At 45.1% G+C, this 27,691-nt stretch overlaps 1 protein-coding gene across 1 annotated transcript in view; it reads left to right on the plus strand.

Moving 5' to 3' along the window:
* TENM4 (teneurin transmembrane protein 4) overlaps positions 1-26,725 on the plus strand; it is a 374,463-nt gene extending 347,738 nt beyond the window's left edge. Inside the window, 5 exon segments of the mRNA XM_074146667.1 lie at positions 616-851; positions 8,009-8,305; positions 9,824-11,438; positions 15,997-16,139; positions 25,967-26,725. Coding sequence (XP_074002768.1) covers positions 616-851; positions 8,009-8,305; positions 9,824-11,438; positions 15,997-16,139; positions 25,967-26,725 — 3,050 coding nt within the window.
* Positions 26,726-27,691: the final 966 nt, after the last annotated feature.

Genomic DNA, 27,691 nt, shown 5'->3' on the forward strand with positions numbered 1-27,691 from the left:
GATGCACGGAGATGTGGGGGAGCTTCGTGCCTCTGCTTTCTCTCCAAACACGAGGACTTGGGTTGCCTCCTGAAAGCTTTCCCAAGCGAAAGGGTTTGGCTGTTGTTTGGGGAACTGGTTAACATTAACTTGCAGTGCAATTTCCTGTCACTTCTGAGATGGGGAATAAGCTGGGGAAAGTAGGTGGCCCCGCTTTTTCATATATTGTAGTGAAATTGTGATCTTTAGGATATAAAAGCGTGGAAGGTTTTTCAGCCAGACTGTGATTTAAAAACAAATATCTCACCACCCAATGTTTTAGCTTAGAGGAGGAGGTTTGAACCATGTCCTTCACCAGGGCATTACACGGCTTTTCCACTGGTGCCTTTTTTAACCTGTGTAAGACTTGTCTGCAAGAATTTGAGGTGAAGAACCTCATCAGAATTAAAAAGAGGTTATCCATCTTTGCTTTCACTGATGAAACATGTTTTGCTCACTGTGAGTGGGACAGGTGAGTGACACTGCATTTGGTTACAACCATCAGAAATGCTGACAAAGGCTGGGTGAGGGAGCAAATGAAAGGCTGGAGCTGTATCATTGGGCAACCATTTGAAAAGATCTCTTTTCTCTCTTCAGACCAAGTCCGAAACAGCTACTACATCGGCGCTGACGGCTCTCTCAGACTGATGCTCGCCAACGGCATGGAGGTGGCCCTGCAAACCGAGCCGCATCTGCTAGCTGGCACCGTCAACCCCACGGTGGGGAAGAGGAATGTCACCCTGCCCATCGACAACGGCCTCAATCTCGTGGAGTGGAGGCAGAGAAAGGAGCAAGCGAGAGGGCAGGTCACCGTCTTTGGACGCCGGCTGAGGGTAAGTGAGCAGCGCGAGCAGTTTTGGACTCCACTGCCCATTTCATCAGTTCCCAGTCTCATGACAGAAAGGGACACGGCTGATTTGTGTTGTCTGCATAGGGATGAGGCTGCAGGACAGAGAATTAGCTGTTCATCCTCAGTGACACAACCTTTATGACTTAAATATATCCTTTTGTCTCCTCTCATGCTGACATTCTCATAGCCATCACGGGTTTACTGATTTGCCTACAAGTCCTCTGTGTCACTGGGAACGTGTGACCTCCCGTCAGACACTGCAGGTTTAGCCATCGTGTCAGGCTTTTTAAGCAAGCAAGGGACGATCATAGCTATAAAATACTGCACCAATTAGTATAGGTATTTTCTACCTGTGCTGCTGGCAGTAATAGACCTCAGCACCAAAAGCATCGTAAGCTTATGAGAACAGGCTGAGAGAGTTGGGGTTGTTCAGCTTGGAGAAGAGAAGGCACTGGGAAGATCCTATAGCCCCTTCCGATACCAAAAGGGGCTACAGGAGTGATGGGGAGGGACTCTTGATCAGAGAGAGTAGTGATAAGATGATTGGTAATGCTTTTAAACTGAAAGAGGGGAAATTTCCATTACATATTAGAAAGAAATTTTTCATGATGAGGGTGGTGAGACACTGGCCCAGGTTGCCCAGAGAAGCTGTGGATGCCCCATCCCTGGAGGTGTTCAAGGCCAGGCTGGATGGGGCTTTGAGCAACCTGGTCTAGTGGGAGGTGTCCTTGCCCATGGCAGGGAGGTTGGAACTCGATGATCTTTAAAGTTCCCTTCCAACCCAAACCATTCTATGATTCTATGACTACTGTTCACTGGGTAGCCTCAGAAAAATCTCTAGATTCCTGAAACTTGTTAATCTGTTGAACCTGTTGAAGAGCTGGACTCTCAGGGAATTGCATCACAATTGCCACCATTCCCTAAAGTGAAGTGTTATAAACAGCTCCAGCCTGATTGTACTCTCTCCTCCAGGAGCACACGGTCCTTTCTGTGCTTGAGACTGATGTGTTTTGAAAACATTGTTCCGCACAACGCACCGCAGACTTATCAGGGCTGTTTAAAGTTCTTGCCCAATAAGCCTGTAATTCCTCTGCTAACTGCTGGCAAGGCTGGTGACTTGTAATAGCAAGTCCTGCACCATCACCCTGTACCTTGCTAGTCTCGGAGTCACGGACTGATGGGCGGTTCCTGGGAAGCCGCTCAGCACCTGGAAAATTCAAACCCTCTGAGAAGAATGCTTAGTGCTGTCTAATGCCACCACAGCAAGAGGACTGCAGCTATTTATTCGCACTTAAGCTTTGCAGTAAATACTAATGCTCTGGTTTCAGAGTATGTGTTTCCCAGTCCTTGCTCTTCACCTCTCCCTATCCCCTGCAGCGTGACCCCTGCCACCACGGTGTGATTCCTCCTGTCTCTCCTCGCTCACACTTGTCAAGTATTGCTCTTCACCCTCCCCAGCCCAGCCTCCCCTCGTTTTCCCTTGCATTAATAGCCTCATAGTTTGTCATCAGGAGAAAAACTGCAAACAGTAGTGAAAGCTGAAGCTGCTCCTTCAGTGAGAACTGCTGTATATCTGCAGATCAGTTGCTGTCAGCCTTCTTGTTTGGTTTGTCTTGGGTATTTCATTCTATTTTATTTTAATAACCAATGAAATCACCAGAGAGATCTTCCTCTGAAAGGAGAGCCTTCTGAAATCTGCAGCTGTGTCACAGCTATTTGGTGTTCAAAGCCGTTTCCACTCATTTAGCCGCAGCTCAGCTGCCCGTGTCAGTTTTATCTTCCAAAATTTTCACAGTAGATTCGAACGCAGAATGTGTCTTTGGTTTAGATTGCACTGCGGTTGGAAAAACACTTGCAAAATGAGTTTTCAGGCTGGTTGCTTGTGTCCCTATAAATCTGCCAGCATTTATTCACATTTTGAGCCTATCAGGGCACTTCTACTGAAGCAGAAGAGCATCTTACATGGTTGAAGGACTCATTATGGCTCTGTTCAGGGGTTCAAAGTAGCTGAGGGTGTACAAGAAGTTTTTAGCTGTCTGTTTTTACCTGCATGGCAGCATCTGCACCCCTGAGACATAAACCTGCAAGGTGCTAATTGCCTCCCTGGGGATTGCCCGACATTTAACATATTCTGTGTGTCATGTTCTCCCCTTCCCTCATACCACTAATTGCTGCTTTTGCTGGCAAGGGAGAAGCTTAGGGAAGTTAAGTTCAACGTGGTTTTGCTCATTTGGGGAAATGTTATCATTTTCTGCCATTTGTGAGTAAATCACCACTTTTCCTCTCCTCTCACCCCCCTGCTTGCATGAGACAGCAGTAAAGACATGGTGCTCTGTGGGGAAAGAGCATGCCCAAAGAGGCTGCAGCATCACTCTGTGAAGCCTTTGAGATGAGGAGAACAGGATTTGACCACTGTAAAAGCAGGAGTTCCCTTGAAAACAGCATCCTTTCTGCTGCCATCTCATGGATTCACATTTTATGAGATGTGGCCCTTCTTCCCATGGTGGCAGGGTGTTCTTGGGGACTGATGACCTGCTGCCATGAGCTTGACCAGCTCCCAGCATGGTGAGGCCAGTTTCACAGTTGCCTCCTTGACTCTCCAGAAGAAATAATACAACACACATTGCAGAGATAAGGCACAGGACAGGGACTTCTGCACAGATGAAGGGGAAGGGGTCAGCCCTGATGGTTTTTCTCCAGTCCCATCAATGCTGACCTGGCTCTGCTCTTGTCCAGGCAGCAGTAAAGGAACACAAATATGTTAAAGCAGCCCCTTTTCCTTCTCTTATCCCACACACCCCACGGAAAGTTGTGATGCTCTGATCCACCCACCCAGCAGTGAGATATCTCTGCAAATTGGCTGGCTACCAATCAACCCATCGCTGGCCAACAGCTACATGGACTCCATCTGCAGTGAGAGCGTTAGGTAAACTCTGCTCCAAGGAACTGAGCTCTTTCCTTTTCTTTTTTTTTTTAAACAAACTTGAGTTTTTCAATAAAGAAGGATGTAAAATTTTCTCTAACAGTGGAGCAAATAGGACAGCGAAAAGAGGCAGAGCTGCTGGCTCAGCTCTTTTATGTATTTAACCATGGAAACTCCCGTTGTAATTCACTTTGTTTTTCCCAAGACCTTGGCAGCAGGTTAATGGTGGCATCAAGACGTAGAGTCCCAGACACTCCCCAGAACTGGCGTCACCAGAGAAGTCTCCTGGGGTGTGCCGCTAACCATTCCTGGTGTGTTGACTAACGAGGACAGTCCAGCACCACCTCCACAACTTCTGCAAGGTGTCAAGGTCTGGATATGGCCACCCCAACGGTTTTAGCAATTCGCTGGGGAAATTGCTTTGTAGGCGGCCATTTATCACAGGGATGTTGCTGGCTCCTGGAGTTCTCATTGCAGAAGTATTGTTTGCCCTCCTCTGCTGAAGGTTGCCAGAGTGTTTTCATGACAAATCTTTCCTTTTTGTGTTCTTGTGCTCCCAGGGAGATCAATGTATGTTGTTTAATTATAATGTGGGCTAAAGGAGCTCCATAGGAAGCATTGGAGAAATCAGAGATGGTGGCATGTTTATCCTCTTGCTTTTACAAAGCTTTTACTGTGGAACCTGAGTTTGGGGTTAAATTTTGCCTCTCACACATTACACAGAGAGGTCAAATACACTGTGAACTATGGATTTAATTTTACCCTGTCTCAGTCCTGTGCTGACCACAAGCCTTGTCAAACACTCTGAGGGGCAAAAGCTTTTTCAGGAGCTTTTCAGACCCCGTTCCAGGATACGGACTCTGGGATGTAGGATGGCACCTTATTTAGCTGCTCACCATAAAACACAGTTATTGGACTGAAGCCTGCAGCCCTGTCAGTGCTGCTGCAAAAAACTCAATTCTATTCCAGGCATGCCCTTGAACAAGGATGAAGAAGATTTAGCCCCTGTTCAGAGGCTATCTGGCAGGGTAGGGTTCACTTTGCCCATCACCTTGAGGGGCGGCTGTTGGCACTGAAGCACTTCTTGGAGAGAAGAGAGATTGCACGGAGAGAGCAGGAGAAAAAAAAAAAAAAATCATTAAAAAAAAAATCATGAAAAGGGAGACTGGTTCCAACTAGTTCCACAGAAATTGCTTGCCAGAGCATGGGGAAGGTGCAATGACTTAGGGCACCAGTAATGGGATGCAGAGATTTGGGCTGAGCTTAAGAGCTATCCTGGGACCTGTTATTTGGTCCTTCCAGCCCAGTGAATGGCACTGCTGCTGGCGTACGGATCAGGGAGGCCACTTTCAGCCTGGATTACTGTCCCGGCCCTGGAAGAGCTCTTTCCAGCTCTCTTGGCAGAGACCAGGAGCAGAAGAAGCTGCAGCTGCCGGGCTGGAGCTGCTCTGTGAATAGACGGAAGGCAGAGATGCTATTCCTTCCTACTTTGTTTTTTTTTGCAAGCAATTGCCACTTCTCTTCCTCTATTTATAGCAGCAAGCACCTATGAGATATGAAATTGCTCTGTGAGTTACATATGTGCATCTGTACTTAGAGTTTTGATACCTTTTTAATTGATACCTTTTTAATTGTTTCCCAGCTTGCCTGTTACAGTAGGCTTTTGGCTGATTTCCTCTTTCCCCTGTTGCCCATTTACATTCTATTTTACACATAATTAATTGGGGCATTATCTACTTTTCCACAATGTTTCTTTTCCTCAAGTCATACTCATCTTACCCCATTGTTATTCATAAGATGAAAATCATTGTTGCACATGCCTCCTCTTACATCACCTCTACCCTTACATTGTGGCCCCAATTCCTTCTCTCTCTTGTGGCCACGCTCACCCTCTGCTCACCTCCACATTTTCTCAGCTGTGTTTTTGCCTCCTCCAACCCCAGTTCCTGAGATGCCTTCTTTTGGATTCTGATTCTCCAGGTTTCTCCCCAGACATCTGCCCACCAGCAGTCCTGCCTTTCCCTCTCCTGTTCCTCCAGGGCTGAGGAACTCCTTCTCCCTGGGTTCTACCCCATCCTTTCTCTCACTGTTTAGCTCTCAGATACTCCCACATCCCTCAAAATATAGTGGGAGTTCAATCATACACCCTAAAGTATAGCCAAGATCAAAGCTGGATCAGGGCTGAGAACAATAAGATCAGGAGTGTTGGCTTTACCCAGAGCAGGATAAGGTGGTGTTTTTAACTTGGCCTGAAGAACTTGCAGCAAACAGCAAACTCTGGTTTATTGACTGCACCTGAAGGGCTGCAAAGGGAACTGAAAACCAAGTCAGCTGTTTGGAGTTTGAAATTCACCCAATAAGAATCTTTACCATTCTAGAAAAGAGGGGTTCACCACCTGAACGAGGTTCAAAAGTGGTGGGATGAAGAAAGCTGTCTTCACCTGCAAGATCATACTGGGAATGTAGGGATTTCGTCCTTGCTCAGTACTTTGCTGCTGTGGTGATGTGGCTTTGTAAGTCTCCTTGCACACACGGCTAAACATGAGGTGTATTATCAGCTCCTTTTTGTATTGCTGTGCGCTACAATCCCTGAATCAAAATGCATTCCTGCTCTTACCTTTGAAGTAGATACCTTTGATCTTTGGAAATGCAGAGGCAGTGGAGGTAACAGGAGCGTAATTATGCAACACCGAATAACCCCAGGACAATGAAGCTAAAACTCCAGCTCTCACAGAAAAGTTCCTGCTCTCTGTAACATCTACAGTGGTCAAGGCCTCCATGTTTCATCTCAGGGGAAAGGCTTAGCCTCCAGTATATTCAGTAAACTCAGAGAAAAGCTCTGATTTCCACTATGTTGACACAACATCCATCTTTTTTTCTACACGTGATCTTTTTTGATGATGAAAGCAAAAGACTGTATATCCTGGCTTCTCCAAGGCTTTTGATGTGGTTCCCTACAGCCTCCTGCTAGAGAAACTGATGCGTTATAGTCTAGACGAGTGGTCCGTGCAGTGGGTGGGACACTTTGGAAGGGAGAGCTACCCTGCAGGAACACCTGGATAGGCTGGAAGAGTGGGCTAACTAGAACCTTATGAAGTTCAACAAGGACAAGTGTGAGGTCTTGTACCTGGGAAAACATAATTCACGAGTGCAGCACAGATTGGGATCTACCTGGCTGGGGAGCAGCTCTGTGGAAAGGGACCGGACAGCAAGGTCAATACGAGCGAACAGTGAGCTGCAGCAGCAAAGACAGACAACAGGTTGCTGGGTTGCATCAAGAAGGGCATCACCAGCAGAGATAAAGAAGTCCTTGTCCCACTCTACTCAGCCACACCTGGAATACAGTGTTCAGTTTGGATCCCTGCTATACAAAAAAGATGTGGACAGACTGGAGAGGGTCCAGAGAAGGGCCACCAACATGATCAAAGGCCTGGGAAGCCTGCCATATGAGGAAAGGCTGAAAGAACTGGGTTTGTTCAGCCCTGAAAAAAAGAAGGCTTAGGGGAGACCTTATCACCATGTTCCAGTATTTAAAGGGTGGCTACAAAGAAGATGGAGACTCCCCTTTTTACAATGAGTCACATGGAAAAGACGAGGGGTAATGGGTTCAAGTTATGCCTGGGGAGATTCCCATTGGACAGAAGAGGAAAATATTTCACAATGAGAACAATCAGCCACTGCAATAATCTCCCCAGGGAAGTGGTGGATTCCCCAACACTGGACACATTTAAGATTCAGCTGGACAGGGTGCTGGGCCATGTTGTCTAGACCATGCTTTTGCCAATAAAGTTTGGACTGGATGATCCTTGAGGTCCCTTCCACCCTGATACCCTATAATTCTATGATTCTATGATATCCCAGGTATGATAAGCAGAGTACCTTGCAAATATTCCCCACAACAAGTTGGCATTACATCTTCTGTAGGTCTATAATCATATCTGCTATAGAAGTCCTAAGGTTAGGTTTGGCTTTTTCTAGGTTTTCCTTCACTGTGGTGATGTTTCAAAAGTACCCTCTGTTTTTCTGCCTCTCTCCTCACTGAATTCAACAGATGGAACATTGGGACAACTCTTTGCTTTGAAAATTGCCTCTTATCCACAGGCAGTGAGCAGCTGGAGACACTCCACTGTGGTCTAAAGAGATGTTTGGTGAAACAAGGCTAGTCTTTGTAACTTAAACTGTTTCAAATTTCCTAATTCTCCATCTCTTTCCTGTAGGTTCACAACAGAAATCTGCTGTCCCTCGACTTTGATCGTGTGACAAGGACAGAGAAAATCTATGATGACCACCGCAAGTTCACGCTCCGCATCCTCTACGACCAGGCAGGGAGGCCCAGTCTCTGGTCGCCCAGCAGCAGATTGAACGGGGTCAACGTCACCTATTCCCCAGGAGGGCACATTGCAGGGATTCAGAGGGGCACGATGTCAGAAAGGATGGAGTATGATCAGTCTGGCAGAATTACATCCAGGATCTTTGCCGATGGCAAATCATGGAGCTACACTTACTTGGAGAAGGTAAGAATCCCCTAATTGCCCAGAGATGGTGCATTTGGGCTTTACTCCTTTGACTTGAGTACAGCGGCGCTCCTTCCCATCAGCTGATTAATGGTCCTTATGGTCCAATACTCCTGTCCACACTAAGCTGCACATAGTAACTTTGATGCCAGACCCCCAAAGAGCAGCTGAAAATAGCCTGAGGTGTTTCTTCCCAGTCACACCGAGGGCATGTTTTAATGCTGTGAAGCTTTGGCATTTGATTTTTTAAGTACAACATTCAGTTGCTGAGCTAGCTGTGATACAAAATATCTTCAGGTGGAGTCAGAGCACTGAACAGTAGGAATTTCCAGTAGGATTTTCCATGTGAAAACAACCCATACAGCCTGACATCCTGCCTTCTTCTAGTGGCCCATTCCTGCTTCCTAGGAAATACATGTAATTAAAAAGTGCGAGGCATGAACAAAAGAGATGGGGAGGGACTCTTGATCAGGGAGTGGAGCCATAGAATAAGGGGTAATGGTTTTAAACTAAAAGAGGGGAGATTGAGATTAGATATTAGGAAGAAATTCTTTACTCTGAAGATTGTGAGACACGGGCCCAGGTTGCCCAGAGAAATTGTGGCTGCCCCATCCCTGGAGATGTTCAAGGCCAGGCTGGATGGGGCTTTGAGCAACCTGCTCTAGTGGAGGTGTCCCTGCCCATGGCAGGGGGTTGGAACTCGATGATCTTTAAGGTCCCTTCCAACTCTAACCATTCTATGAATCCATCCAGACTGTTGTAGCACGCTTTGCAGTGTTTTCCATAGTCTGCACTCTGGAGACTGGCACGGGACTTAAATTCTTCTGGGTATTACCATGTAATACATGTCCTATATACTGTCCCATACACTGTCCTATAGATCCATGTACTGCATACCTGGGACTGGAATTGCCTTTTTCTGAGTTTTGCACGGAGCCTGTCCCTACAGCAGTTTAAGGAAACTACAATAATGTAGCTTTTAAAAAGCAAAAAGTATTGACTTGCTCCTTGTATTATACAATCTGTGTTGATTGTTTGTTACATGTAAAAAAACATCCCAGAACAAATAAGGATGTAGGGAGAAGTTTGCAGTAAGAGAGTGATGGAAGATATGCAGACACAGTGAATTAATTAGGCATTGGAAGGTATCGGGGGGTACTTTTTCAAGCATTTTTAAGTAGCTCTACCAATTTTATTTATTTAGTCTGTGAAAGCTATTGGCACAGGGAATTTGTGTAGAGACAGCTAGCTACAGGGGATCGAATCCAACAACTGAGCATTCTGAACTTAGACCTTCCTCACTGCATTAACTGCTTCTTCCTCTGACCTGCTCCTGCTTGGAGATACTCACTATGCCACACAGCTGCGTACCTCTCACCATTTAATCCTATGAGTGCGGAGATTTATCTCATTTGTCCTGCTCTTTGGATTGGAGAATCCAGCAGGTTTTGTGAGAGCTGAGTGTAATTTTGCCTGAAAACCAGGGATATAATCTATATTTTTCTCCTTCCCATCCAGTCCATGGTACTGCTCCTTCACAGCCAGAGACAGTACATCTTTGAGTTTGATAAGAACGACCGGTTGTCATCAGTGACCATGCCCAACGTTGCCCGTCAGACTTTAGAAACCATTCGTTCCATTGGTTACTACCGGAACATCTACCGGCCACCGGAAGGCAACGCCTCGGTAATTCAGGATTTCACAGAGGATGAGCAGCTCCTCCACACTCTGTACTTGGGGACAGGGAGACGTGTCATCTACAAGTACGGAAAGTTGTCCAAGTTAGCCGAGATGCTCTACGACACCACAAAGATCAGTTTCACCTATGATGAAACTGCTGGCATGCTGAAGACAATAAACTTGCAGAATGAAGGGTTCACGTGTACAATCAGATACAGGCAGATAGGACCCCTCATTGACCGCCAGATTTTCCGCTTCACTGAGGAAGGCATGGTGAATGCACGCTTTGACTACAATTATGACAACAGCTTTCGGGTGACCAGCATGCAAGCAGTCATCAACGAGACACCGTTACCTATTGACCTCTACAGATACGATGATGTGTCAGGCAAAACTGAGCAATTTGGTAAATTCGGAGTCATTTACTACGATATCAACCAGATCATCACCACTGCTGTCATGACTCACACTAAACATTTTGATGCCTATGGCAGGATGAAGGAGGTCCAGTATGAGATATTCCGGTCGCTGATGTACTGGATGACTGTGCAGTATGACAACATGGGGAGAGTGGTTAAGAAAGAACTGAAGGTAGGCCCTTATGCGAACACAACTAGGTACTCATATGAGTATGATGCTGATGGCCAGTTGCAGACAGTGTCTATCAACGACAAACCGCTCTGGCGTTACAGCTATGACCTAAACGGGAACCTCCATTTGTTGAGTCCAGGGAATAGCGCCCGCCTCACACCGCTCAGGTACGACCTCAGGGACAGGATTACTAGGCTGGGGGATGTGCAGTACAAAATGGATGAAGATGGCTTCCTGAAGCAAAGGGGCAATGATATTTTTGAGTACAATTCAGCTGGGCTGCTCATCAAAGCCTACAATAAAGCTAGCGGGTGGAGTGTGAAATACCGCTACGATGGCCTAGGAAGGAGAGTCTCTAGCAAAACCAGCCACGGCCATCACTTGCAGTTCTTCTACGCAGACCTGACCAACCCAACCAAGGTCACCCATTTATACAACCACTCAAGCTCTGAGATCACCTCCCTCTACTATGACCTGCAAGGCCACCTCTTTGCAATGGAGCTCAGCAGTGGTGATGAATTCTACATAGCCTGCGACAACATTGGCACTCCTTTGGCTGTCTTCAGTGGGACTGGCTTAATGATTAAGCAGATACTGTACACGGCATATGGGGAGATCTATATGGACACCAATCCCAACTTCCAGATCATCATCGGCTACCACGGAGGACTGTATGATCCCCTTACAAAGCTTATCCACATGGGACGGAGAGACTACGACGTGCTAGCGGGTCGGTGGACAAGTCCAGACCATGATATGTGGAAGCACCTGAGTAGCAATAACATAATGCCTTTCAACCTGTATATGTTCAAAAACAACAACCCCATTAGCAACTCTCAGGATATCAAATGCTACATGACAGGTAAGACATTTAAATTAATTAACATATTCACAAGTTTGCCGTCAACAAATAGGTTTCTTCTGTCTCAGTATCCTGGTCACCATGAGGTTTTCCAGTGTTTAATATAATGGACACAAGCTTTTCTCTGCCAGTTGACCCCTATGTCCAGGGCACGTTTAATTCATTAGTGTAGATGGAGACCGTTAATTCCCAAACCTGTTTCCTTTTCTGTTCCTTGGTGTTTGTTCTCTTTATTTTGCTTCTAGTTTCTCGTTCCCTCAGATGTCCCAAGTTTTGCTACCAATTAACGTCCTGATAACCTTTCTCTTTGTTAGAGGGGCAGCTGTTTACACAGTTTTGCCTTGAGATTTATTTGCAACTAAACAAATGACATGCAGATTTGTTTTAGCAGAATGGCAACAGCACCTTAAGCCTTTTATTACAGTCAGCTGTTTCACTACGCTAACACACAGTTCAAAGTTAATCTGCCCCAAAGAATTAACAGTTTTCACTGAAAGTCAATAAAAGCAGGTACATTAGAATTAAAGGCCAGATTTTAGGGCACACCTACCCCACAGCTTGACATCCCCTCTGAACTGTTTCCCCTGGGACTTTGTAAAATGGCAGTAACGTGAGCTCTACGTCCGCTTTTTTTATACAGCAAATCATTCTGTAGGTTAAATGTCCTTCCTGTATTCATACTTTGTGCAACACTGGGGATAATGTTTGAGAGGACTGTTTGGTGGGACTCTTTTCTACATATGTCCCATTGGAAAACCAGGTGACACAATCACAAATCAAATGTACATACTTCTTAAGGAGATATAATTAATTTTAAACTACCCCTACTGTGTCTATCACAACTTTCCCATATACAACAATATTTGCATTCCCCTAAATTATGAGATTGGCCTAATAGCAAAAAAAAGTTACAAAATAAAAATCCTGGGTTGTTCTATTCTGCTTGTTTTTCTGGCCGTTAGGATTCATGCTTTCAGATTCTTCTGCAATAATCATAAGGATTAGATTGTTTTGGGGTTTTTTTAATGAAAAGCTGTTTTCTCCAGAGCTGTGAAGATGAGGGAAGTAAAATATGCCAAAAGATGCAGACTAAGATCCTGTGTGTTGGCCTCACTCTGATAATTAAGGCTGGCAGGGAGTGCTTTGAGATAACTTTTCCTATCAGAAAATGCTCATTTGTCAAAACTGAATTTGTATATGGGAGAGGGTTGAGCTTGAGAGATTTCTCAGCAGAAATGTTGTAAACAGCTCTCAAAATTGTCTAAATGACAAATTCCAAAGAAAAGAAAAATTCCTTTTTGGTTTTCAACCTTTTCAAGTGTAAACTAATGATTGAAAACTGGAAGAGAAAAATTAAGGAGTCAAAACCAAAATGGAAGATCTTGATTTGAAATTGTTGTCTTGAACTGATCTAGTTTTTGAAGAGTTGCTTCGTGACATATTAAAAGATTTTTATTTTCATGCTCAAGTTAAGACAAAATTTCCCATCCTGTCTTGGAACAGGTGAACAGTTTCCCACCTAGCTCTGGTGATAACATCAAGATGTCCAAATCTGATACTTTAATTTTTTATATGCACCGAATAACTTTTTCCACTGTCTTAAAAGTTCTGTTTGTAGTCTTTCAAGAATACAGAGCCCAAATACATTTTCTTTTAAGTTCCTTCTCTCCCAGTGCACGGAAGAAACGGGTCATGTAGTGGGATGGGTGCTGTGATGCAAGGCTGCTGCTTGGGCATTTCTTTCTGCTGAAGCTTTCAGGCACCCCATGGACAGGACCCGCGATGAGCGTGTCCTTGTCATTACAACCAAATCTGCCCAGATTCGGGCAGAGGGAACTGCCCTCTGTCCCTTCCTCCCTCTCCTGGGACCTGCTATCCCTAAAGGAGCTCAGCACCCAGCGCACAGGCAAACGACACACGCTTTGGGCTCCACTGATGAGGTTTCTGGGCTCATGGGTACAAATTGGAGGCGCACGGAGGGGGGAGCAGAAGCAGGTATTTACGTTTTGAGAGGCCCATTGTTAAACATGAATATTTTAGCGATTGTACACTTCATGGCGCAGAGCTTTGCTGCCAGCTCCAGCAATCCTGATGGATTGAACTGACATTTCCATTACATGTGTCTGCATTAAGCACTCTTTTTCTTTGCCCTCAAATGAATTTACTGCGAAATGTGTTGGCAGGGTTACTGTAGCTGAAAAAAACCTCTGTGATGTGAAATGTACTTTTCTGTCAAAAAAGTTGTCACTGCCTCCTGGCAAATTAATATTTTCCCCTCTGTTTTCTCAGCTCCACACCTTTTGGGTGGTTTTTTTGTGGTTTTTTGTTGTTGTTGTTGTTCTGGGAGTTCCAACACCTCTTCCCAAAAAGAACAAACTCCTGTTTGCAAATGTTTTGAAAGTCGATTTTCTGAGAAGTATCCAAAAAAAAAGCCTGTCTTGACTCTTTCCAGGCATGTTACGTATTTTTCGGCTGTTCAGCATCCCTGCTCTGTATCCTTTTTAACGTTTGTGAAGTGCTTGGAAAATGCTTCCTGCACCAATGCCGACCTTCACTGTTTCACTTTGTTCTCCTGACCACCTGGTCCACAGTATGTACATCAAAAGTCTTCATTTCACATGAGAAGGATTTGGAAGCAGCCTGGCTTAGCGCTAGGCAAAAAAATAATCAAATGAGCCTTTTAATTTCTTTCCCTCCCCCCCCGCAACCTCTCGGTTTCAAAGACACTCCAAAAACAATCTGTACATTGAGTGAACAGAAGTGTTTTTATTACAGAAATCCTCCCTCTTCCACATGGATTGTCGTAAGGGCTTTTTGGACATCTGCCCAATCTCACATTTTGGCCTGTAAGAAAACAAGCAACAGATAGTGTGTTTGTTTGGCTCCTGGTTCTCCAGTCATCTGGAAGTGCCTTATTTGCCGCTTGCATCCATAATTTCCTTCACAACCAGCTCTTCAAAACACTTATTTAGGCTCATGGGGAATACAGAAAAAATATTCAAAGATGCATATTTGATGATTTAAATCAATCTCTTTTTCAGATTGTTTCAACAACGTTTATTGAGTTTAGCAAAATGAAAATCAAGCCCCTCACACGTCCAGCTTGAAGCAGAGCAATCGCCAACACAATCCCAGTTACATCCAGAACACTTAAGACCTCAGGGAGCTGATAATACTTAAACTTTACCTTCATACCTTTCATTTTTCTTGCAATTGCTATTTGTGTCCCAAATGTACCCCATATTGCTCGAGGGCTGTGGCAGGTGTGTCCTTCTCTAGAGTTCAGAGAAGGCAAACAAGGTGAGATCATCAAGTCGTGCTGATCCTGAGCAGATCTAGGAGTGAGACAGCCTCATCATTTCCTCCAGCAGATTAACCTTCATCTGCTATTCCTAATAGCTATGCAATCAAAAATCAGGGAAGACTTTGCAGTCTGTACTGTCAAGTGAACGCAGGAGTGATGTCCCAAATGTCTGGGGTTTCCTTCATGTCCCCTTTAGAATCATAGAATCATAGAATAGAATCATAGAATCGTCTAGGTTGGAAGAGACCCTTGGGATCATCGAGTCCAACCATCTACCCTACTCTACAAAGTTCTCCCCTATACCATATCCCCCAACACCACATCTAAATGCCTCTTAAACACATCCAGGGATGGTGACTCAACCACCTCCCTGGGCAGCCTTAGTGCCAGTGGTCTCCCTTTTGCATAGGACAATAGTTTATGGCTTGTAGCCAGCAGTTTTCTTACCATCTACGGACTTTTTCTAAGGAGTTTGTGAAAAGTACCCAAGGAAACTACTCTTGTATCTGTAAGCTTATTTGCATGATAATATACCTTGCAGGTGGTGTGGAGGCTGATTTTAAATGTCACTATAAAAGATGATATCGTGACTTTACACTGGTTTAATACTCCAACTACACCTTCTTATGAAAAATGCCAAGAAACCCAGGAATGAGGTGGAAATGCCATGGAACAGAGGATAAGTCCAGAGTCTCTTCCATGAGCACCTGCTGAATGACCATGCTGCTTGTCCTGGACATCCTGGTATTCTGGCTCACATAGCTCTTAATTTAGTCTTCAGCCTGCAATCCCTTTGAGACACCTCAGGAAGAGAAGTGTTGTGGCTGAGATGTTCAGAGCTGGATGTAGGACTGGACAACACTTCCCATTCAGCTGGAGCATCTCAGCCTCCATTAATCCACAGTTGTTCCTGTGCTTCTCCTCCATCACCTTAGAGCAATGCCTGATTCCTGTCTGATGAAGAGCAAACATGGAGTTGGCTTTGATTTCAGCTATGTGGTCACTGCCAACGCTTCTGTTTCAGAGCTGGGAAAGTGCAGAATGGGACTGTGGTTGGAGGTGGAAAGCCCAGCTTTGGCACATGGTTCTTTCAAGGACCATTAAGATTTGGGCTCTTCACACAAAGTAGACCCTCATCATTTGAGCCAGACTGCTACGTTGCCAGGCACTGTAGGGACCTCCTCTCTGCTGTTCTCCGGGGAAACCCTGCGTGAGAGATCAGATAATCTGATTTATGCTTCTCTTCCCTTCCAGATGTCAACAGTTGGCTGCTCACTTTTGGGTTCCAGCTACACAACGTCATCCCCGGCTACCCCAAGCCAGACATGGATGCAATGGAGCCGTCCTACGAGCTAATCCACACACAGATGAAAACCCAAGAATGGGACAACAGCAAGGTGATCCATGCAACTCCATACTCTATCTCACACCCTTAGCAGCCAACTATCCGGTTGCAATCTTTATTACAAAAACCTCTCTCAGTGTGTTCTCCCCGATACGCTGGGAGATTAAGAGCGAGTCAGTCTCCATTACAGTAATGAAACCTGACTGAATAATCGTGTCTTAAGTGTCTTACTGTCCTGGTGCGTCTCCCTGTAATGTTTTTCTGGTGGTTGCTCAGTGAAATGGTGTGTTACTGTTTCTTTCTGCCGCAAGAGGTTATCACATACTGCAGGCTGAGTTCAAGGCCTTTGCACCAAGGATTCTTGGGAGTGAAAAAATGCAAATCTTGATACAGGATCATTTTCTACAGGGTGGGGTTTTTTCCTAGAAACTTTTTCAGTCTGGTTTAAAATGTCTTAAACAACAAGTCCCAGTACTTCCCTAGGAAACTGTCCTGCATTGCAGTGGGTCTCACCAGAAGAAAGTTTTAGTTGGTAGTTAACTTTCATTTTATCTGACTGAGTTTAAGCCCAAGTCACCGTGTCCTGCTTTTAAAAACAGGCCTGCATCACAAACCATTTTGGTAAATGCTGGCACAAAATTCAGTGATGAAATTGGCAAGAAAAAAAACCTTTTACAGCCCAATCATTTCCCCCCCTCGTCCTGTGGGGAATTACTCAGCTGAAAGACGAAGGCAGCTCTGCTAAAGGTTAGCACGCGGTCAGGTTCCGAGAGCCCTGGGTTACTCCCAGCCCTACTGCTTATCGGTTATATGACCCTGAAAAAGTCATTTACCTCTCAGGATACTCTTTCATCTCCTAGCCTGATTTTATTCTGGAGTTGCTTTTGTCTGTTTAGTCCGAATCCTCTTTAGTCTGAACTCCTGCTTGCTATTGCTCTCTATTCGAACATTGCAAGGGCGGTGTGGCACCATTTGTTTGGGGAGGTCAGGATATGCTCCTAACATTTCTGCTAATAACATGATAACGGTAGGAAGTGGAATTGATCCCAGCTGCCCTCCTAGCCTCTTTATCTAAGAGTTCACTGAAATCTTGAGGTCCTGTACATGTATTAAACAAGGAGGTAAGAGACAGTGTCAAACTTCCCCAGCCACAAAAGGTGTCACTCACCGGCATGAACAAGATACGGTGGATTAATAAAATAGTCATGTGTCATCCCATCCTTGGTACTCAGCCTCATACCTATGGTGAAGAAAAGGTAAAATGTACCAGCTTCAACTTCAACGAGAGATTTATAATAAGACATATCACTTTATAATAGAGTGGGACCTAAAGAACTGTGCCTTTTGCTACCATGGCTGAGTTGATGCTTGAAAACCATTACACTGCAGTCACTCAGTTGTGTTTTGGAGCTCAAAGACTCCTTTTTTGCTTCCCTCTGCCTTGGATTAAACAATAAGATGCTAATAGAGATGATTTCTCTGATGAGAAATAGCCTCTGGATTTTTCATCCTCTCTGACATGAGACAGTCTCCGCAGGCAAGGCTGTGCAGGAGAAGGCAAACAGGGAAGGCTCATTCAGAGACCGCACAAAAGATGGTCTCTAAATTGTTTTGTGCAGTAGGTAATAACTCTCACAGAATCACAACAGAAATTATTATTATTATTGGTGGTTTTTTTATTATTACTATATCATTATTTTATTCTTAGTTCATTATTATTGTTATTATTAGGCTTATTGAATAGCCAAGTAACTTGAGTGACAGCTTGAGATGAAGACTGACAATGGCTCATACAGGCAGCTGGGCTGAAAATAAAACCAACGAGCCCTCCCTTCCATCCACCCGTTTTAGGTGAATCTGCCTGAATGAGCAATAAGAAGAAATGAAAATCTCCATGTCCCCTTCGGGTTTTTAAATCAAGAAGCTGCAGTGAGGACTGTGCAGGGACCTGCAGGGTAAAAAGAGGGCTTTATGCAGCCACTGTGCTTCCAGATGAGTCACTTTACACTCAAGTGCTGAAAGTGGAATTTAACCATTGCAGGTTGTTTCATATTCTTCCCCTGTGTTATGACAGCAACAAAACAAGAGCATTTTTATTTTAGTCTACAGTTGCAGAATCATGCTGTGATAGCAAGTGGCTCTCAAATGCTACAGAGCAGGATTCCTTTCCTTTCTGTCACATCCAGCATATTATAGGCATGTATTTGCATAAAATAAATTCAGTCCCATATGGTACCTGAACACATTTTCTCCTAAGCCTATCCGTGAATCCAACACTAACGTTTCCATGTAGTTCTGTTTGCTCCCAACCTTTCCAGCCACACATACACGCTCCCAGACACCATCCAGCCCTCCTTCCTACTGGCTGTCTCTGTATTTATTGATGAAGCATGTGAAAGAAAATATAAAGTTTTGAAAATTTCGCATGGCAAATGACAGAATTAAGCAAAGTTGAATGGAAGCACAGGAAATATTTTCAGATAATAAGATTGATCAAACTGTGAAGTGATCTTCCAGAGCGTATGGAGGAAGCTCCAGATCTTTTGTCATTTAAAAGTAGCTGGGACAAGGCTCTGGACAGTGCCCACCCTGCTCGAAATCCAGGGATGTTCTGTGAATGATGAACCACAGCTTTCTCATCTCTGTGTCTTCCGATCCCTGGTTTCTCTGGGTCACATATCTCCTTGCGATAGACCAAAGTAAATTTGAGTTACTCCACTGGCTTCACTGATCAAAGCTGTGGCCCGGCAGATTGAGTCAGTTCTTTTTATCAGAGAGGAATGAATAACAGGAGCACAACAGCAAAGCAACTGAGTCCCCATAAATGGCTGCTTCGTACCTCTTTAGAGTGCATGACCACAGGGCCCGAGCATCTCCTTCCAAAACATTGTTGGTACTTGCCTCGCAGGGCTGGAAGATGGGAGGGATAATTCTGACTTTGAGCATCCACCAGCTTAGAAACAGCCAGCGTGTCATAAACCTTGTGCTAACCCCCTGCAGCTCTGGAGTGACATTTAAAATCCAATACTCTGTTGTGCAGCACTTTCTCCCACCCCCCTCCTCTTCCCTACGACCGTGAGGCTGTCACTAAATTGTTTGTTGAACAAGTTCAGTGTTATTGGCCACCAGGGGACTCTGGGTGACCTCTGGCATATTGTGGAGCTGCTGCACCTGAATCCAATTTCTCTTTTGGGTTGTTTTCTGTTTTTTTTTTTTCCTTCTCTTTTGTCTTGTTGAACTGTCAGGTAATTGCTGGAGCCAGAACAACTCTATTTGCAGGGAGGGGTGTTTTGGAGTCGGTGCTTATATCGTTAACAACATCATATTTTTAACTACCCTTCTCTCCATCCCATGAGCACTGTGCCTCCAGGAAGGGTCCTGTTTTCTGCAGTGCCCATTACACACTGTGCTGGAGGAGCAGCTTTTGGCATCCTTTATGGAGCAGCGTTTTGGAGGCAAGGACTGCTCTGGGATGCTCAGCCAGGGAGCGAGCTGGAGGGCTGTGCTTTCTGGCAGAGCTTCTCCCAAGGACAATCTGTTGGAGGGACCAGCTCTGCCAGTGCTCATCATTCAGGGAGGACATCCTCACATTGCGGGCGCTTTGTTCTGGGCTTGAGCCATCATGCTGTCTGCACGTCTGTCCATCAGCCCCTAGTTATGTTTTGCAAAAGTAGTGGCCAATTTTCACTGGATCTGATGCAGCGAAGGGAGGTGAAGTCTCAAAGACATTAATCATAGAATCATAGAATGGTTAGAGTTGGAAGGGACCTTAAAGATCGAGTTCCAACCCCCCTGCCATGGGCAGGGACACTTCCCATTAGACCAGGTTGCTCAAAGCCCTGTCCAACCTGGCCTTGAACACCTCTAGGGATGGGGCATCCACAACTTTCCTGGGCAACCTGTTTCAGTGCCCCACCACCCTCAGAGTAAAGAATTTCTTCCTAATACCTAATCTGCACCTCCCCTCTTTCAGTTAAAAAAACGTTGCTCCTCCTCCTATCACTACATTCCCTGATAAACAGTCCCTCTCCACCTTTCCTGTAGGCCCCCTTTAAGTACTGGAAGGGGGTATAAGGTCTCCCTGGAGCATTCTCTTCTCCAGGCTGAACAACCCCAAACTCTCTCAGCGCCAGCGTCCCGCTTGCATTCATGGTTGGCAGGTCCACTAAGCAGGCACATAGCCTTTCAGACAACCCATGTGCAGTGCAGCCATGATGATGGCTAGAGGCCTGATAAGCTGTGGTAGTTGACAGGCTCCTCCTGCACCTCCACCAGCTGGGAGTTGGTGGGGAACATCCAAATGGAGACTCGTCTTCAGGTGATGACCAGGTGGAATGGAGGGAAGAGGCTGTTAACAGAGAGCTAGGGGGTAAATAAGAAGGAGTTGATGATGAAGAATATTTCAGAGAAGACATAACTTCCAAGCCTTTTGGAAGAAGTGGCTTTCTGTCTTGTAAGCCATATGGTGGTAAGAGAAACACCTATCTGTGTATAATGGCACAGGGATATAGAGGAACTTGGAAACATGTTCATGTATTTCACATCTTGGATCCTTGATGGGAAATTAAAGCTTTCAGTCTCACACTGGAAGGCAGTATTTAAAAACAACAGATGATAGTATCCGGCTGTGGTATTTCGAATCCTCAAGAGGTGCCGGCAAAATGCAAGAGGCTATTCAGAGATCTCTGTAATGTGCCGTTCTCTTGAGCTCTGCGCAGCAGCGAACAAATGATGAAGGTCGTTCTCTTCTCTCCGATGGGCTGTTACTAGATAAAGTGAAATGTCACCTAAGGACATTTGATTAAAAAAGACTGTGAGGAAAAAACAAACCCAGCATATTTGTCACTCACATCTAGCAACAAATATTGAAATAAAATAGCTATGAATTCCCTTCTTTCTTCCGTAAAACTGGTTTTATGGTTACCTTGGTTTACAGTTGCTAAAAGCAGCAGCATTTTTTAGAGAATACCACATGCCACTGCAGCCTTGGATGGAAATTTTCTGTTTCTCTTCCTTGCCAGTTCATTAAAACGAGTTCGAAGATGAAACAGAAATGGTAATTTCAAAGTCAGGGATACACTGCTTCTTTGAACTACATATAATCTGTTTGCCTCCACCTCCTTTATATTCCCAGCAGCGCATACAAGCTAGCGGTACCCTGGTTTGCCTGAATTTGTTGGGTTGGTTTTTTTTGTCTGTTGAATGTGTTTGCTTTTCTGTCAAAAAAGTGCTGTTCCCAAATACACTCTTCTATCAAAGAAATGCACTGAAAAAGTCATTTCAAAGTCATCCTGGGCTCATTTTCAAGATAACAGAGATGTGTTTAGTTATTGTAATAGTTTAGTGATGATGATGTTCAGCGTTACAGCTTTGCACATCTGATCTCCTACTTCCCTACGTGACAAAAGATGGGGAGAACCCAGAAGGCCTTTAACCAGTCCCCAGTGGAAAACCCTTTGGATGTGATTTTGATCTTGATTAAGACACCTAAATTTAGGTCTCTCTCTGTGAATTTGGTATCCAAGCTTCCATTATAGCCAGCAGAGATCTACAATGAACTTGCGTCCTGGTGCCATCTGAGATACCCTAGAGTTTCCTGGACTTCCTCATGTCTACAGCATGGATTACCTGCACGCTTCTAGAGCAAGAGACCTCCTGGGCTCCCCATAGTGTCAAAAATTATGTTCAACACCACTCGTTTGGGTGACTTGTCAGTGGAGGCCAAAGGACAGTTCAGATGATCAGCTGCTAGGAGCTAGGGTTGAATTCAAGACTAAGACATGTAGATGTTCATATTGCCCCATCCCTGGAAGTGTTCAAGACCAGGCTGGATGGGGCTCTGAGCAACCTGCTCTAGTGGGAGGTGTCCCTGCCCATGTCAGCGGGGGTTGGAACTCGATGATCTTTAAGGTCCCTTCCAACCCAAGCCATTCTATGATTCTACAATTCTGTGTAGGTATCTCCATGTGTGCTAGATCTGTACACCCACTGTTTTCTGTCAACATCTAGTTCATACAGGCAGCGGAGCTCACTTATAGGGTTGTCCACCCACCAGGCATTAATTTTAGACCAAGCTGAAGACTCTGTAGGCTCCACTGACTGTGCAAAGCAGGGGTTTGATTCAGTTGTCCATACAGGGGCCAGGTAAGGAAGGTGGCCTCCAGGTGCTACTCCAGAAGGGCAAATGCTTCCCAGAGCTTCTTTGATTTCTGACTGCCCTGTGCTCACACTGAAGGCATTCTGGGACATCTCAGACTGCACTAGACATCCGTGTATGTGCAACTGAAACAGTCCTGCAGGCAACACTGACTATGACGTGCATGAGAAGCAGCACAGAAGGCTGGGACAGCCACAGATTGACAGGTAACTGCTCAGTTTCTTTGCCAACAAAGGCGGTTCAAGGCCCCAACTTCACAAACCTCCCCCCTACAGTATCACTAAGCGGGCACACGACTGGAGGTCAAGAAATTCCTAATTCTGTGGCTTGGGTCAGCCATGCTATCTGTGGTTTAGCCACCAGGAACAGTGTCAGTGACAGTCCTATGGTTGCACATGCGACATGAGAAATGCTTTCCCAGTATAGAGGAGGAGATGTCCTGGATGGAGACCAAGAGGACACCAACAAGGCAGTTGGCCTGGTATCCCATGTGGGTGTCCTTAGGCGGGAAATGACAGTGCCATTGCTGCTAAATCATGTGTAATCCTTTAAACCTGCAAGGCCTGCCAGTAGCAGGGTGGGTGCTGCTTGTTTTCTTTTTAAATGGCATCCAGATGAAGGGTGGAGCTGTGGAAATTGTGTGACTTCATATAATACCACGAAGGCAGTATGTAACTAGTTCAAGGAAAGGTCTGGTATCCTATTATTGGGTCATAAATTGTAAAAAAAGACTTTTAAAATCAGGTTTTCCTTTTATAATGGGCAATTTCTGATCTGGAATTCAAAGCTGTGGAGAATTTGACCATAAAATGAAAAATTGAAAATTACCTCAGACCAGAAGGTCCCAGGTACTGGGCTATGGAGCTTGAGGATGGTAGATCATGGCACAGCTGTTGGCTGTGATTCCTATGGTATCACAGCATGTGCCAACCAGGCTACAATCCTTCGTGAATTAATGGCAAATCCAAGGACATCAACCACCCTTAAACACTTTGTTGTACAACTGTTGTCCTCACAAGGCTCCCTAACCCCATTTTAGACTATCCCTCTACAGCTAAATAAAAGAATTCCAAGACCAATCCCTGGCCCTGTGGCTGGGTAGAAGTGACCTGGAGAGTTAGGAAACATGTCTTGGATAAAGCAGTTGGAGGAGTCCAAAACCAAACCAGGAATGAAAGTAAAAGTTATCCAGTGTGAATGACGAGGTGCAATACAACGTCTGACTCTCTTTAGCAGTATTTACTTCTAAAATTTTATAAAATTATATTATTTATAAAATACGTATTGTATATTTAGCAGTATAAATATGTGGTTACGAACCATGTGTCCCACTTGTCCAAAGCACAGCAGATTATGAAATCACAGTGTCTGTCTTGCAGCATCAGCAGGTTTTCAGAGCTCGTTGCAAACTCACTTTTCATTCGGGATCGGAAGAAAAGACAAGGGAGTGGTGTCTAGACCCACTGGTTTGTTGGGGCAACCTAATTTGGAGGCACTTACAGGGGATCTATACCTAGTAATTTGATCAGGATTGAAAAGGCGGTAGAGTTCCTGCAGCTCATCAAGAATAAGGTGATGAAGACAAAATAGAAGGGGAATGGGGGAGATTTCTGATAGGAATAATTCTCCCATGCCCAGTGCTGTGTGACCTCCCAGAGCTCCCTTCCCCAAGGTGACAATGTGTAGATGGTGCAGTTAATTCCATGGACCCCTTATCACTTGGCTGCTGGTAAACATGGTGATGTATATGTAGATGGTGATATATAAAAGACCACAGGACATAGCAATGCAGCGCAGGAGACCTGATTTACATCCTTGAATGAAGGAGCTCGTACCCAACAGCGATTCGACATGAATAATGAGAAATGCCTTTTCCTATCACTTGTAAAAGTTACTGAGGCAAGTTGGAAGAGCAAAGCGGCACGTCGGATGGTGGGGAGGGACCACCTAGAGTCAATCCATACGAGATGCACCTGAGAAGAATACTTCCCCATTTAAACCTCTCTGAAGAGGGAATAGCCAACCAAGGCTGTGCAGGATACACTTATTTAAAACAGTGTTTCACAGAGCTTAGGAACCTAATTGCTTTGTGTCCATCATCAGTGACATCTACATTAATTATGTCCGGTTTTTGCATAATTAGAGCACTTGTGCAGTTGGCAGGGAAGCTGGGTTTGGCTCCCTATCAGTCTGTTAATTATATCACTCTCTAGGCTGTGTGCGAGATCCCCCACAGGCAGTGTGGGGACAACTAGAAAGAGCTCCTCTTCCATAGGTGACTGGCTCCTGCTCCAACTACTACACTGTTAATCAAAAGGGGGAAAGGAGGAGCTGCGCCAGCCTGCTTGGCACTTTGAATTAAAGTCAGTCCTGCGTATTTTAATGCTTTACAACAAAAACATGCTCTTGAACTTGTGTACCTCTGTTCCCTTATAGTTTTCTCCTTTATAGAGCAAAACTACTCATAACCTCTGAGCGAGCTGCAATGCTAAATCCTTTATTTTTGTTTCTTTAGTGCTTTGAGACCCTTCCCTGGAAAGGGCCACCATGGAAATGAGGGTTTATTTCCCTTCCCTCGCCATGTAACAAGTCTTAGTTGAGAGGTCCACGCTGAAATGCCTGCATCATCTGAATTGTCCTCTGGCAGCCAGGGAAGGATGTGAGCCTTTAGCTTGTGGACAGTGTAAGGCAATATCCTTCATGGATGTTAAATTTCCTCGAAATAATTGGAGTGCAGCAAACTTTTCTTTGTAGCCTATTTTTAATCCTGGATGTCATTACATTATTGAACTGAGCCGTTGGCAGTGCCAGCAGAGTTTTGTCATAGCATCCTCTTGCTTTTGTGAAATTTGAGCAAATAATTGTTCGTGAACAGGGGTCTGTAAGAAGCCTGCGCTGCCGTGAATTGATGAGAACATTTCCAAAGACATTTTGCAGTAATGATGAGCTGCTGACTCGCTGTGTGCTTGCTCCATTATACGCTAACAGCAAAAGTGACTTTGTATTGTACCTGACTGCAAATGATCCAGGCTGTTGTCTCTCAGCACTTTTTCTTCAGTATAAGCCAAAACTCGAGCATCAGGTGGGGCTGGCCTTAGCTCAGGGAGCCTGGAGCATTGTAGAAGGTTTGCAGGAAATAGGAGTTGGATTTAGGGCCTTCCTTGAGTTTTGAACAACCTGCTTTGGCCAGGTTGAAATGGGCTATAAAGGGGTTATGGCCACTATGGTCCTACCTGAGATGCAGGGCTTTTGACGGTAGCACAAGGAGTTACAAAGTTAAGTTAAAACAGAGGGAACTTTTACAAATACTTCCACACTTTTTCACAGAAAATCTGAAAGCACTTTATGAAGCATCATGGCCACAAGGTGAATGATTTTTTATGTGCAGATGGAAAACACTGAAGCACAAAATAATTGCATGTCCAAACTAGACCTTCACACCACTGAGGCAAAAAATCCTTTTCTACCTCTACATCCTTCAGTCTGTGAGAATAAATACAGTTCACCTTATTGAAACTATGAGCATTAGAGGGAATAACCTGATAACACTTCTCTTCCACTAAAAAGAATTAAAAATCTGGAAAAAGTTGATACAAGTTGCTAAGAGCTCCTCATTAGATGTTTCCAGGATGTCCTGCTGGTCTCCAGCATGCTAATAATGCCTTTGCATCATTGAACTTCTCTTTCTAACACATCTTTCTCTTCTTTCTCTCGCTGCCCAGTCAATTTTGGGGGTCCAGTGTGAAGTGCAGAAGCAGCTGAAGGCTTTTGTCACTCTTGAGCGCTTCGAACGGATCTACAGCTCCAGCATCGCCGGGTGCCGGCAGGTCAAGAAGAACAAGAACTTTGCCTCTGGAGGCTCTATCTTTGGCAAAGGTGTCAAGTTTGCCATGAAGGACGGCCGTGTGGCCACCGACATTATCAGTGTGGCCAACGAGGATGGGCGGAGGATCGCGGCCATCCTCAACAATGCCCATTACCTGGAGAACTTGCACTTCACTATCGACGGCGTGGACACGCACTATTTCATTAAGCAAGGGCCGTCGGAGGGCGACCTCTCCATCTTGGGCCTCAGCGGCGGGCGGAGGACCCTGGAGAACGGCGTGAACGTGACGGTGTCCCAGATCAACACAGTGCTCAGTGGAAGGACTAGACGTTACACGGACATCCAGCTCCAGTACGGTGCACTGTGTCTAAACACTCGCTACGGGACCACCTTGGACGAGGAGAAGGCCCGCGTCCTGGAGCTGGCCCGACAGCGCGCTGTGGCCCAAGCTTGGTCCCGGGAACAGCAGAGACTGCGGGATGGGGAGGAGGGGATTCGCTCGTGGACAGAAGGGGAGAAGCAACAAGTGCTAAACACGGGCCGGGTACAGGGCTACGACGGCTATTTTGTGATCTCAGTGGAGCAGTACCCCGAACTCTCAGACAGCGCCAACAACATCCACTTCATGAGACAGAGCGAAATGGGCAGAAGGTGACAGAGAGGGGTCGATGCGGTGACTTCTTGCCAAAGACAGCTACTCTTTTGTGGCCACTTACCTGACTGTGTTGTACTCAACCCTTTTTCTAAACTGAACAAGGCTGGGGCCGGGGTGGGGGGAGGAAAATAGAAAGAGAAGGAAAAATGCGGTTGCACTGTAACTCATGCAACATACTTTTTATTTTTCCTCTTTAATTTGGCCTCCATGCGTTTTTTGCAACGAACAGAAGGTATATTTTGCCGTAGTGTGATCACAGTGAAATTTACTGTCTCTTGTCCTTTTTTATTTTTTTGTTTGTTTTTGTTGTTTTTTTGGGTTTTTTTCCCCCTGCCCTTTGTGAGGAATTTGAAGTGGGGAGTCGTCGACGTACGTCCTTAGGTGTGAAGTGCGAAATGGGTGTCTGTGCTAACATGTGTCATCCTAACCCTTTCTGATTTGGGGCAGGGACAGATAGCCTTCCACCCGACAGACGGGGAGCATGCGGCACGCCGGAGAGCTCCCCCCCCCCCACCCGGAGAAGAAGAAAGGAGATGGAAGATGATGCTGATTCCGATACTCCAAAAGTGACCGTCCGAATCATGTGCCTCAAAAGAGACCTTACAAGTAGTTTTCACGTTTCACTTGGGACTTAAAGAGGTTTTTTTGGGGGGGGCTCCTGCTGAGCAGAAGTAGATTATAGAGGCAAAGGAGCTGATTATATTAACTTGCAAGATGATTCTCTTCCTTCCTGAACTGGAATAAAAAAAGAAAAAAAATCAGTCTTTTTTCATTATGAGAGTAGATACTTTTGGGGGGTTTTTTGTGTATGCGCAAATCCTGGTTTTAGTTAAAAAACCTAGCAAAAGCCAAGAAAGGGACTCCTGCTCTATTGAGAAAAGCTAAAATAAATCCTCTCTCTCATACGTAGAGCTGTTCTATAGGTGGATTTAATGCACCCATGTTGTACATTTGCTAATGGCATAA

The sequence above is a fragment of the Numenius arquata genome, chromosome 1 (genome assembly GCF_964106895.1).
Source record: "Numenius arquata chromosome 1, bNumArq3.hap1.1, whole genome shotgun sequence".
NCBI classification, from domain to species: domain Eukaryota; kingdom Metazoa; phylum Chordata; class Aves; order Charadriiformes; family Scolopacidae; genus Numenius; species Numenius arquata.